This window comes from Sinocyclocheilus grahami, unplaced genomic scaffold (genome assembly GCF_001515645.1).
Source record: "Sinocyclocheilus grahami isolate Dianchi unplaced genomic scaffold, SAMN03320097.WGS_v1.1 scaffold114.1, whole genome shotgun sequence".
NCBI lineage: Eukaryota > Metazoa > Chordata > Actinopteri > Cypriniformes > Cyprinidae > Sinocyclocheilus > Sinocyclocheilus grahami.
The window spans coordinates 1,437,996-1,448,391 of NW_015505293.1; the positions used below are offsets into that span (position 1 = coordinate 1,437,996).

The 10,396-nt window shown below is 38.7% G+C and overlaps 2 protein-coding genes across 3 annotated transcripts in view; one reads left to right on the forward strand and one right to left on the reverse strand.

Moving 5' to 3' along the window:
* ppm1nb (protein phosphatase, Mg2+/Mn2+ dependent, 1Nb (putative)) overlaps positions 1–4,480 on the reverse strand; it is a 7,685-nt gene extending 3,205 nt beyond the window's left edge. The window contains exons 1-2 of the mRNA XM_016277658.1: positions 3,762–4,480; positions 2,115–2,686 (exon numbers count right to left, since the gene is read on the reverse strand). Coding sequence (XP_016133144.1) covers positions 2,115–2,686; positions 3,762–4,173 — 984 coding nt within the window. The 5' untranslated portion in view covers positions 4,174–4,480. The remainder of the gene's footprint in view (positions 1–2,114; positions 2,687–3,761) is intronic.
* Positions 4,481–5,839: 1,359 nt separating this feature from the next.
* rtn2b (reticulon 2b) overlaps positions 5,840–10,396 on the forward strand; it is a 6,367-nt gene continuing 1,810 nt past the window's right edge. For both annotated transcript variants that reach the window (XM_016277660.1, XM_016277661.1), the window contains exons 1-7: positions 5,840–5,899; positions 7,436–7,643; positions 8,102–8,240; positions 8,704–8,773; positions 8,954–9,000; positions 9,216–9,274; positions 10,274–10,371. In XM_016277660.1, coding sequence (XP_016133146.1) covers positions 5,887–5,899; positions 7,436–7,643; positions 8,102–8,240; positions 8,704–8,773; positions 8,954–9,000; positions 9,216–9,274; positions 10,274–10,370 — 633 coding nt within the window. In that variant the 5' untranslated portion in view covers positions 5,840–5,886 and the 3' untranslated portion in view covers position 10,371. The remainder of the gene's footprint in view (positions 5,900–7,435; positions 7,644–8,101; positions 8,241–8,703; positions 8,774–8,953; positions 9,001–9,215; positions 9,275–10,273; positions 10,372–10,396) is intronic.

Genomic DNA, 10,396 nt, shown 5'->3' on the forward strand with positions numbered 1-10,396 from the left:
ATATATACACACACACACACACACACACACACGCACACACACACACATACATATATATATATATATATATATATATATATATATAATAAAAAAAATGTACTAGTAGGGGTGGTATGCTAAATTTATATGCCAAAAAGTGCAGTATTCCACTGTATTGCATAGATAGGTATAACATATAACTGAATAAGCCAAATACAAGTCTTCATGATCTCACACACTCACACACACACACACACACACACACACACGCACACATCTGTTTACTGTTCACACACAAAATTTTAAAGACGGGGAGGTGCCGATCGAAGTCTGCTGCCGTTTTCATATGAAATTTAAAGGGGACTGAGGTGATCACTAATTCGTGTAGTTTATGGAGCTAATCGCAAAATGTATAGCCCCACTAAAAATGGCCTAGCGACGCCCATGTTTGATAGAAAGGTATGTAATGGACAATGTTGGATGTAACGCATTACTAAGTAATAATAATAATAAGATTCATCTACTTTTCATCGTTTTTGGAAGACCTGCTATGAGGAATAAGCCGGAATTTACCTTAGAAAACAGCACGATCTGACGCGGCTTTATTCAGCGGAGGATATCATTTCTGTAATTTATTATTTTTACATAAACTTGTATGGATTTTACTAGTTGGGCTTTTCATAACCATCTTGCCAAACTTAAATGTGGGAGTGCAATATATTGAAATATATGCATTCAGATGTAGGCTTTTTATTTTACTATAGCCTATAACGAAACGAGGATTTTTTTTTTGCTATCATAATAAAAATATGATTTATAATATGATATAGATATATAAAGTAATGGGAATATTTACACTGCACCATGATGAATGTTACATAAATATTTACTTCAGTGTTTACTGATCTACTATCATTTGTCGATGTTAATAATGTGTTAAGCAATAAGTATTTAGTTTACAAAATATCAGAATGTTGATTATGTACTGTATGGTAATACAAGCATGTGCATGAATGACAGTACAAAATCTTGTTTTTGTAAGGAGTAGGCAAAATTAGTATTAGTGACTACCAAAACATGTACAGTATGTCAGTGTGTATGAAATATTGTAGGCTACTCGTTGCTTTATAAAAAATGTAATGCTTACAGCTTGATACATGCAATGTTTAACTTTTCTTGAGTTTTTTTATTATTCAGATATTTTGCAGAGTAATTCTATTTGTTAACCAAAGAAGGTTACATTTTTTGTTAAAATGTTTAAGTACTACATTTGTTTTAAAACTAAAACGCTAAACTATTCCACGTTTGACACAAATTGAAAGAATAAAGAGTTTAATTTTTATTGTCTCTGCTTTAAAGTTTATAGGGATTTTAACTAAAGTTAACGATTTAAATAATTAAGTTACTTATTGAGCAACTAAATTACTTTTCAGACACTGGTAATGGATTACAATCAACCAAAAATTATTCAGCTGTTAAATTTAAGTACACAATTAGATAATACCAATTTAGGTCAACCAATGACCAAGCAATGCTTAATTTTGTTCAGTCTGTGGTGTAAAAAGGTCGCATTAGCAATTAAAGAAAAAACACTTAAGCAAAACTTGGTCAGGTCAAAGTGTCTGAATAATTTTTGGTCCCAAATTTTTATCAGTTTTACTGGTAGTCCACTGTATGAATAATTTTTGGGTATAATATATCCTGACTTACATAAATGAACTATAGTGTCCTGGACCCACTAGTAAAAAAAATATATAAAAAATTATATCTGGTGTCTGAATAATTTTTGGTTTGACTGTATATAGGCCAAAATATGGTGCCATATAAGCAGCCAAAATGTATCAAAAATATTCTTTAAATCTTTTTAAATAAATAAAGCTTACATTTTTAAGTGACATAACATAACTTGATTAAAGCAGTGAAGCTGGCATTATTTTGTCTGTTAGTTGCTATCTAGCACCAAGAGTGAATGGGGCTGTCACTAGTATTCTGGAACTCAATGACATTCAGAAATGTCCCAAAAGTGCAATGAGAAAAGAGACTTGGAGGGGTTTAAGGAGAAATCAAACACGGATTTGGACCAAGCAATCGAAAACAGAGCGAAAACAGCCTAGAAATATTCTGTTCGTACTAACCTTAAAGAGGCAAAGGTCGATGACTTGGGAGCAGACCTCTCTCAGGTCTGTGCAGACACGCAGTCGGCTGTGTATGAAGGCACAGAGCTCTTCATTAGTGACAGTGTCCCACACACCATCGCAGGCCAGAACCAGAAACTCATCTGCTGGCGAGCGCTCCACAGCAGACACTTCCGGCTCTGGCGATACCATCTGCTCCGTGACTGGCCGGCACTCAGCTGTCTTGTAACTGAAGTCCCCCAGTGCTCGGGAGACTGCCAGCGAGCCGTTCACACGCTGCAAAGTCACCGATCCTCCAGCATTCTCTATTCTCTCCCTCTCGCCGGGGCTGAAGGGCTTGTGGTCTTCCGTCGAGAAGGCCACCCGTCCCGCACGGCACAAGACTGCCCGAGAATCCCCGCAGTTCACAAAGTAGATGTGGTGTGGAGTGATAGCGGTGGCAACGACAGTCGTCCCTCCGCGTTCCCAACCCTCACGGCAGGCCATGGCATGAAGGTGCTTGTCCATGAGAAAGAAGCCCTCCTTGATGCCCTCAGTGACCCTTACTACATCCTCATCTGCTCGGATCTTTCCTGAGAGGAAATAGCTTGTGTCACTAAATAACCAACAAGGCCTTTTGGTGACTTCAAACAGATCACGTTTGCATGTTCGCAAACGACGAACCTAAAGGCTTCATTAGAGCAGATTGCAAGGATCAACCATTATGCGACTTCTAATTGCTTTAGGAGCGTGTTGTACACCACAATTAACTTGTCAGATCACGGCTTAATTGGGTAATAATGTTGCTGTGGCTTTGGATGTACAAATGAATCCAATCTGATGAGATCCTCTTGGATCTATTCTAAAGAGATCAATATGATTTCCCATGTGATCTAATTTCTGTTTCTCATCAAAAGCCACTCAGTTATTAGGTTTGCTGTGCTCTCAAATGACTATTGATGTACAAATATGAGCAGTGTTGGGGAGTAACTAGTTACATGTAGCAGAATTATGCAATTTAATTACAACTGTAAACTTTGCAATCAATAATATTTGATTGATTTCTTTCCCAAAATTGCATTGACACCAATGTTTCCAGAGTTTAGGGCACAGAACAGGACACATGCTTATTTGATAACTGTTTCATTTCTTATTTGGTTTTATGTGCTTTATGTTTTAAGATTAACAGTTTTTTTCCCCAAAGCATTGTTAGATGCCAGTGTTTCCTGTCATAGCTATGCAAAGATTTAATTTCAAAAACAGTTTCAATAGCTATTTCAAACATAGCTATTAAACTATATCTTGTTAACCTTAGAACGATCTCAAAGTAAAAAGGTGCTAAAGTCTGATTTTGTGGTGGTTGCGCTTTAAAGTTAAATGATTATAATCTTAATTAAAGTGATGAAGGATTTTGAGAAGTCTGACTGTAATCAGTGTTGAGTACTACTGTAAGGTTAACCCTGCCTGCTTTAAATGTTTGAAAATGATTAATAGTTTTGTAAACATTCGTTAGAAAAGTAATCAAATGTAATCACTTTTTATTACATTTTAAATAGAGTAACTTGTAATCTGTAACCTATTAAATTTCCAAAGTAACCTTTCCAACACTGAGTATAAGCCAAAAAGATGCCAGAGGTCCCGCTGTTTGTAGGACAGCTTGCTGCTCACCTGTGCCCAGGATGTGGTCCAGCAGGTTTCGGGAGCAGTGTTGGGCCACCGCGCTCCCTGCGTGTCCATCATACACAGCGAAGAACCCCCAGTGGACCAGTTCCCCTCCTAGCTGAGGGAAGCAGTTGTGGAAATCTTCCATGTGGGCCCTCCAACCCTGCATGCTGGCCAGGGCATAGGTAAGTCCCCAGGAGCCACAGCCCTCTTGCATGTGCTTGTCCAGAACCGGTCGGTCCAAGTAGGGGCTAGTGATGACCCCTTCCTCCTCTCCTCCCTCTTCGCCTTCAGACAGCTCCCCTGCGCCTCCCCCTCGTCCCCCTTTAAAAAAGGAGGTGACCCTTTTCTCGGTCTCCTTCACCAGCTGCCTTACAAAAGCAGGCATTTCCACACTTCCTTTCCTGGATGTCCTCATGATGTCTTTTATCGTCACTTGTTCAAATCCGTTCACGGCCTCCACCCTGTGCTGTAGCTCGCTGGCTTTGGTTCGGCTGAGCCTTGCTGCTCAGGGCCTTCACAGCATTATCTCCCGAGAGGCTGATTCTGCACCTTGAAGCATCCTCGAGTGATCTGATGTAGAACGGTTGATTTTCCCTTCTTTCACTCTACCCATTGCTAGACATCTCACTGAGATCTAATCTTTCTGTACTCATAGTGGCTCTTTCCAATTTGATCCACTTTTGTTGCCTTCCTCCTCTATATGTCAGTGATATTCCCTCTCTCTAAGCTTTCTCTCTGTCTGAGCTCATTATTTTCCTGTCATCGCTCTGACTGGCTGAGCTATTTCTGTGCACCAATCATCTCGCAGTGTCCTCCCTCTTGTTGTACACACCAACATGCAATCCTTTCGCAGAGTGTCTCTCTCTCTTTCACATGTTCAATGCGTCTCTCTCTCTCTCCCTCCCTCCCTCGGTTTCTCCTCTTGAACTCCCTCTGTTAATCATCTCTGCTGAACATTTGATAATTTTGGATTACCTAACATGTACAGATTAATGTGCATAACAGTTTTCACAGCAGCCCAGTAAAAGAGAAAGGCTGAGAGAGAAGGCACAAAGTACACTCCGCTTAAAAATGTTACGTGAGGGAGATTCAGTGATTCATATTAAAGAACATGGTTCGCCTTGAGCAGAATTCATGAATGGCATATTCAAATATGAATTTGGGAGACTCTAACTAAGGTTGATTCGGACAGATTAGTGGATTATGTAAATCAAAAAAGCATTCATAAACATGATTACATAACAGGCTATTTTTGTCTTTTTAACTCTTTTTGTGGTTCCATGGAATGACGCAAACAAAAATGGCTCATGAATTTGAGCAGAATTTGTTTGATGGCAGAATGATCATTAAATCAGATGCTACGACTGACTCATCTGCTGGGCCAAGCAGCCTGAAAAAAAAAACACAAAATGAAGAAATAATAACAATAGTATTATTATCATGATTACAAAAAGAAAATAGTTAATTTCAATTAAAATGAAGTTTAGATTTTGAAAACATCTTTTCATCAATACTTTCATCGTCTTGAAGAATATTGTATCATGATAATTTTTGTATCATCTTATATTGCTTATATCATCATAAATTATATAAGAATGATAATAAATGATGCATTATTGATTCTACTTACTATTATTGTTGTTATAAATTAAACAATAAAATTATTTTATTTTTTAAATATTATACAAATTATACTGAAATGATCATTTATAGTATTATAGAACTGTACATATAATTGTACACACACACACACACACATATCTTCAGCTGGGTGTTAAAGGCCAGCACTTTTCACAGCATGTGAGAAGATAAAGCACAGCACTCTTTGAGGAACGTCTGAGTAATTTGCTTGGATCTAAGGTTAGCCATCTCCCTCGAGATGAAGACTTGTCTACACACAGACACATGCTGACGTCTCAGGTTCCTTAAGCTCTGAACGGGCCTTGAGGGAGGATAGCTGTGTGTGTGTGTATGTGTGTGTGTTCATAAAAATGGGCTGTCCAAGTGGTTGAGATATTATTAGGTCAGGCCAACCCCTTCCTGCTGACAACGCTAGGATGGCCAAAAAAAGCCCAGAGGGTTCGTGGAGCACTGGGAGGAGAGGGGGTTTGGTGTGGAAGCAGCAGAAATGGCCAGCAAAGGTGAGAGTCTTCCACGAGCTCTCCTGGGCTATATTGTTTACATGTGTAATGTGCTGGTACGTGAATAGCAGGTTGGCAGAAACTGAGTGAGGTGGCGAGGGGGGAGGTTAGGAGATCAGATTGAAGTTGAGTGGTGTACTTTAGAGGTATAGTAATACTGCTGACTGGTCAGCACATCACTCAGGATTTCCCAATGGGAGCTTGGCAGGCCGATGGAAATCTGATGGATGGACTGCCTCCAGGATCCGACTGATGCATGACTCTAGGATTTTGAGGCAAAAAAGGAGGCATTGATGTCTGAATGAAGGAGGTTAGATCTTCGCTCAGTCTTATTTTGGCAGCACTGGCAGACGTCTCCCTGGAGAGATTCAATCTGACTCGGCCATGTTAGGCTGCAATAAAGTGCTTTAGCAGGAGTGAAGGCCATGTGGTAGATTTTATGCAGAGAAGATTTCAGAGGGTTTGGATTGATCTGATAAAGGCTCGTTCAGCTTTGCACCAGTGTGCGCCACAGCACAGATTTGCACCTGCGTTTGGAGGATAATCAGAATCAACAGCTGTTGGGGTCTATTGGCTCGTAACCCGAATGAAGCACGTTGGAATTCCAAGGAATTCCACTCTTCGTGACGTCATGAAGAGCCATGCTCGAAAAAAACTCCGAAACTTATTCAAACCTGGAAGGAGTGTATTTGGCACTGAAATACTCCGTAATACGTTCAAATAACTTTTTTTTAAACTTTGGCCATGTTTAGCATGAGAATCCAACTCTTTAACAGTGTAAATAACTCAGAATGCATGAAAGGTAAACATAAAAATTCCAAATAATTTTTAGTCATTATGTGAGATGATATATTTCAGTGATACATTTGTCTGTATCTTTCAGCAAAAGCGTTGATGTTCCTTCATGCTGTAACTGTACTGACAATCAGAGGAAGGAGATTACAATTTTTTATTAAAATGAATAAAATTAGCATAATTTGAACTTTGTATTTAATTTAAAATCAGATAAAAGACTAAATGTTCAAAGTTTTTTTTCCTGAAGCTCACGTTCGCTTTGTGACGTGTGGCTCACAGTGACGAGCACATCACATGTACTGAAGTGTTTCCTGTTTTCTGTTATTCAAACGTGTCTGTAGTTCCTGTGGCCACGGCTCCGCCCACTACACCCAGCACCACCGCCGCCCCCCCCCCCCCCCCCCCCCCTTTAAAATTGTGTATGCTATTAACTAACATTTGCAGATCAACTCAAAGATTTGATGAAAATCTGCATTTAGTCTGTTTTAAAATAGTCTGAAAAATAGTCTGTTTTACCACAAAAAATTACCAGACACCCTGCGCAAACATGCATACTGTATGTGACCACCCAAATGCCCCACCACACATCCCCGTGTTTCCCTTTAAGACCGACTTCAAAGCAGTGCTGCATGGTCATTGCATTTCTCCCTCAGTCTTTTTTTCTCTATCTTTCCATCACTCTGCCTCTTTATATGTTTATTTCCTGACATTTCACGCATTAATTTTTCTTACCCTCTCTAGTGTTGGATCTGTTATACTGGCGAGATGTGGGGACCACCGGGCTGGTGTTTACAGGTTTGGTTGTGGGTTTGGCTTGTTTGTTCCAGCTCAGTGCCATCACGATCCTGTCCAACCTCGGTTTAGGCATTATGGCCTTCACTCTCCCTGTATGCTTGCTCTACAAAGCCATGACGCTTGTCCGCCTCAGTGATGGATCTCATCCTTTTCAGTGAGTATGCTGTAAAACAAATACGTTTTTACATAGATTTAACCCTAAAGGTGTAACTAATTCTGCCGTTTACAGTAGATGGAGTAGTAGCAGAAGTCTTGTCAGTGTTTGCGTCGATTAGTTTTAAAATCACTTATTCATTCAACAACGAAACAAGTGCAATTGTGAATGAACTATGAAAATGTGATGAAAACAACAACAATTGTGTGATATTGCTTATAAAGTTACAGACCCCCAGTCTGCCCTATTTGCAAGCTGGTTTCAACGGATGAGTTCACTCATATATCAAGTTGATCATGGGTTAAAATATTAATCCTTGAGATGCATAACAGATGTGTAGATTTAAAACAAATAGTGAATGATTTGGCAGGAGCTCGACGGAGGGAAAAGCAACTAAAATAAGTCTGGATTAGTACATGTAATCTTTCTCAGCTGGTCCACTTTGCTTTATTAAAAAGGTCATATTTGGATGAGGACCGTACACTGACAGATGAGGACACAGTTCGCATAGCGGAACAAATCGTTCTGCTGATTGCTACAGCTGTCACCGAGTTGAAGAGGCTGTTCTTCATCGATAGCATCATGGACTCAGTGAAGGTCTCACACGCATCTTAAATATCTCACCTCAGCTACACCGAACAGTTTTCACGCTTTTACTGCAATTTATGGCCTACTTTCACCACATCTGGGGATACTACTCTCTTACGTAATTAGTCCTGATATGAACTATTACCATGTGCTTTCATTCCCAAAGGCAAAGGTTCTGTGAAAATAAGCATGTGTGAAAGTAAAGAAATTCGAAAAATGTACCTTTATTATTATAAGAACATAATGTTCCTGGTACAGCAGGGTGCTAGCCATAGATTCAAATTCCCAGCAAACACAAATACCGATAAAAATACTGTATATAGGCTACCTTCAATGCACTGTTAATGTCTTTGGATAAAAGCATCTACTGTAACATCTAAATGTAAATATGATTACAAAATCTAAAGTAAAATGATTTAAAACCAAATATATTGCTTTTATCTGAATGATTGTATTTTATTTGTTTGTGTAGTTTGTTGTGTTCCTGTATTTGTTGACCTATGTGGGGGTCCAAGACAATGGTCTTACGCTGTTGATGACCGGTAAGGATATCCTGTTTAAATTTGTAAAGATTCATCACAAATCACAGCTGACACTATTTTTGACCTAATGTCATTAACTAAACAGAGTCAGAGTGATGTGGATCATACTTCATCAAGTATTACTGCTTTGTTGTGATGATACATGATATTAACGTACAGTAATTCATCACCTTTGAACAGGTGTGATATGTGCCTTCTCTCTACCACTGTTGTACAGACTTCAACAGGTAAGTGTGTGCCTCATTTGGACTTTACACACAGGCCTATATTCAAAAAAAGAAAAAAAAGACAAATTGGGGCTTTTTATGTATTGGTCAAAATGTGTTTAGAAATTTCTTTATTTTCCTAACCAGAAATGCACTTATTATCAGATCTCACTTATGCACATATAAACATAGGCTATTTCAGACTTAGCACTTATTTTTGTTTTCATTTTTGACAGAAAAGGATCGACAAGATTGCCAAAGCAATCAAAAAACTTGTAGAAAAAGGCACCGAACTGTAAGTCTCCATCATTCTGACATGAGCCATAATGAAAATGATTCAAAGTGAGGCAGGAAAAAATAATCAAGCTTACATCTTAAAGGAATAGTTCACCCAAAAATGAAAAATTGCTGAAAATGTACTCATTCTCAGGCAATCCAAGGTGTAGATTATCAGAATCAGAAAAGATTTGGAAAAATTTAGCATTACATCACTTGCTCACTAATGGATCCTGTGCAGTGAATGGGTGCCGTCAGAATGAGAGTCCAAACAGCTGATAAAAACATTACAATAATCCTCACGACTCCAGTCCATCGATTAATGGCTTGTGAAGTGAAAAGCTGCATGTTTGTAATAAACAAATCCAAGGTGTTTAACCTTAAACTGTCATTTTTTGTCAAACTAATGTATAATCCATAAAAACGCTTGCTCCAGTGGAAAAAGTTCACCCCCACTGGACATCAAAATCATATTTGTCTAGAACTGTTTTGGACTGTTTTCACTGGTAAACGGCGTTTGAACTGTGCATATTTCTCTCCTAATTAGGAAGAATTAGGAGAAAGCAATATTATAAATGGCAGACTCATATTTTAGCTGGAAGCAACAGTTTGAAGCGAAAAACATCATAATGATGGATTTGTTTATTACAATCACACAGCTATTCACTACACAAGATGCTAATTGGAAATGGACTGGAGTCGTATAGCTTACTTGGACTCTCATTATAGTGGCACCCATTCACTGCAGAAGATCTATTGGTGACGTAATGCTACATTTCTCAAAATCTGTTCCAATGAAGAAACTAACTAATCTACATCTTGGATGGCCAGAATCAGTACATTTTCTGCAATTTTTGGGTGAACTATTCCTTTAAGTCTAGTTGAATCCAAATGTTTAATTTCTCCCTGCAAAGAAACAAATGATAATCAAACCACATTCGTTATGACTTCAATTAACTACAACAACCATGGTTTACTTTCTTGAATTTATCATATGTTCTCCACTTCTCTTTTCTAGAGTTGATCTTGTGATTTCATTGGCCAAACCTCCACCAGCCCCAGCCCCAGCACCTTCCCCTTCCCCCACAGCAAAACATAAACAGAAGACTAAATGAAGTGGAGAGAAAGAGAGAGAGAGAGA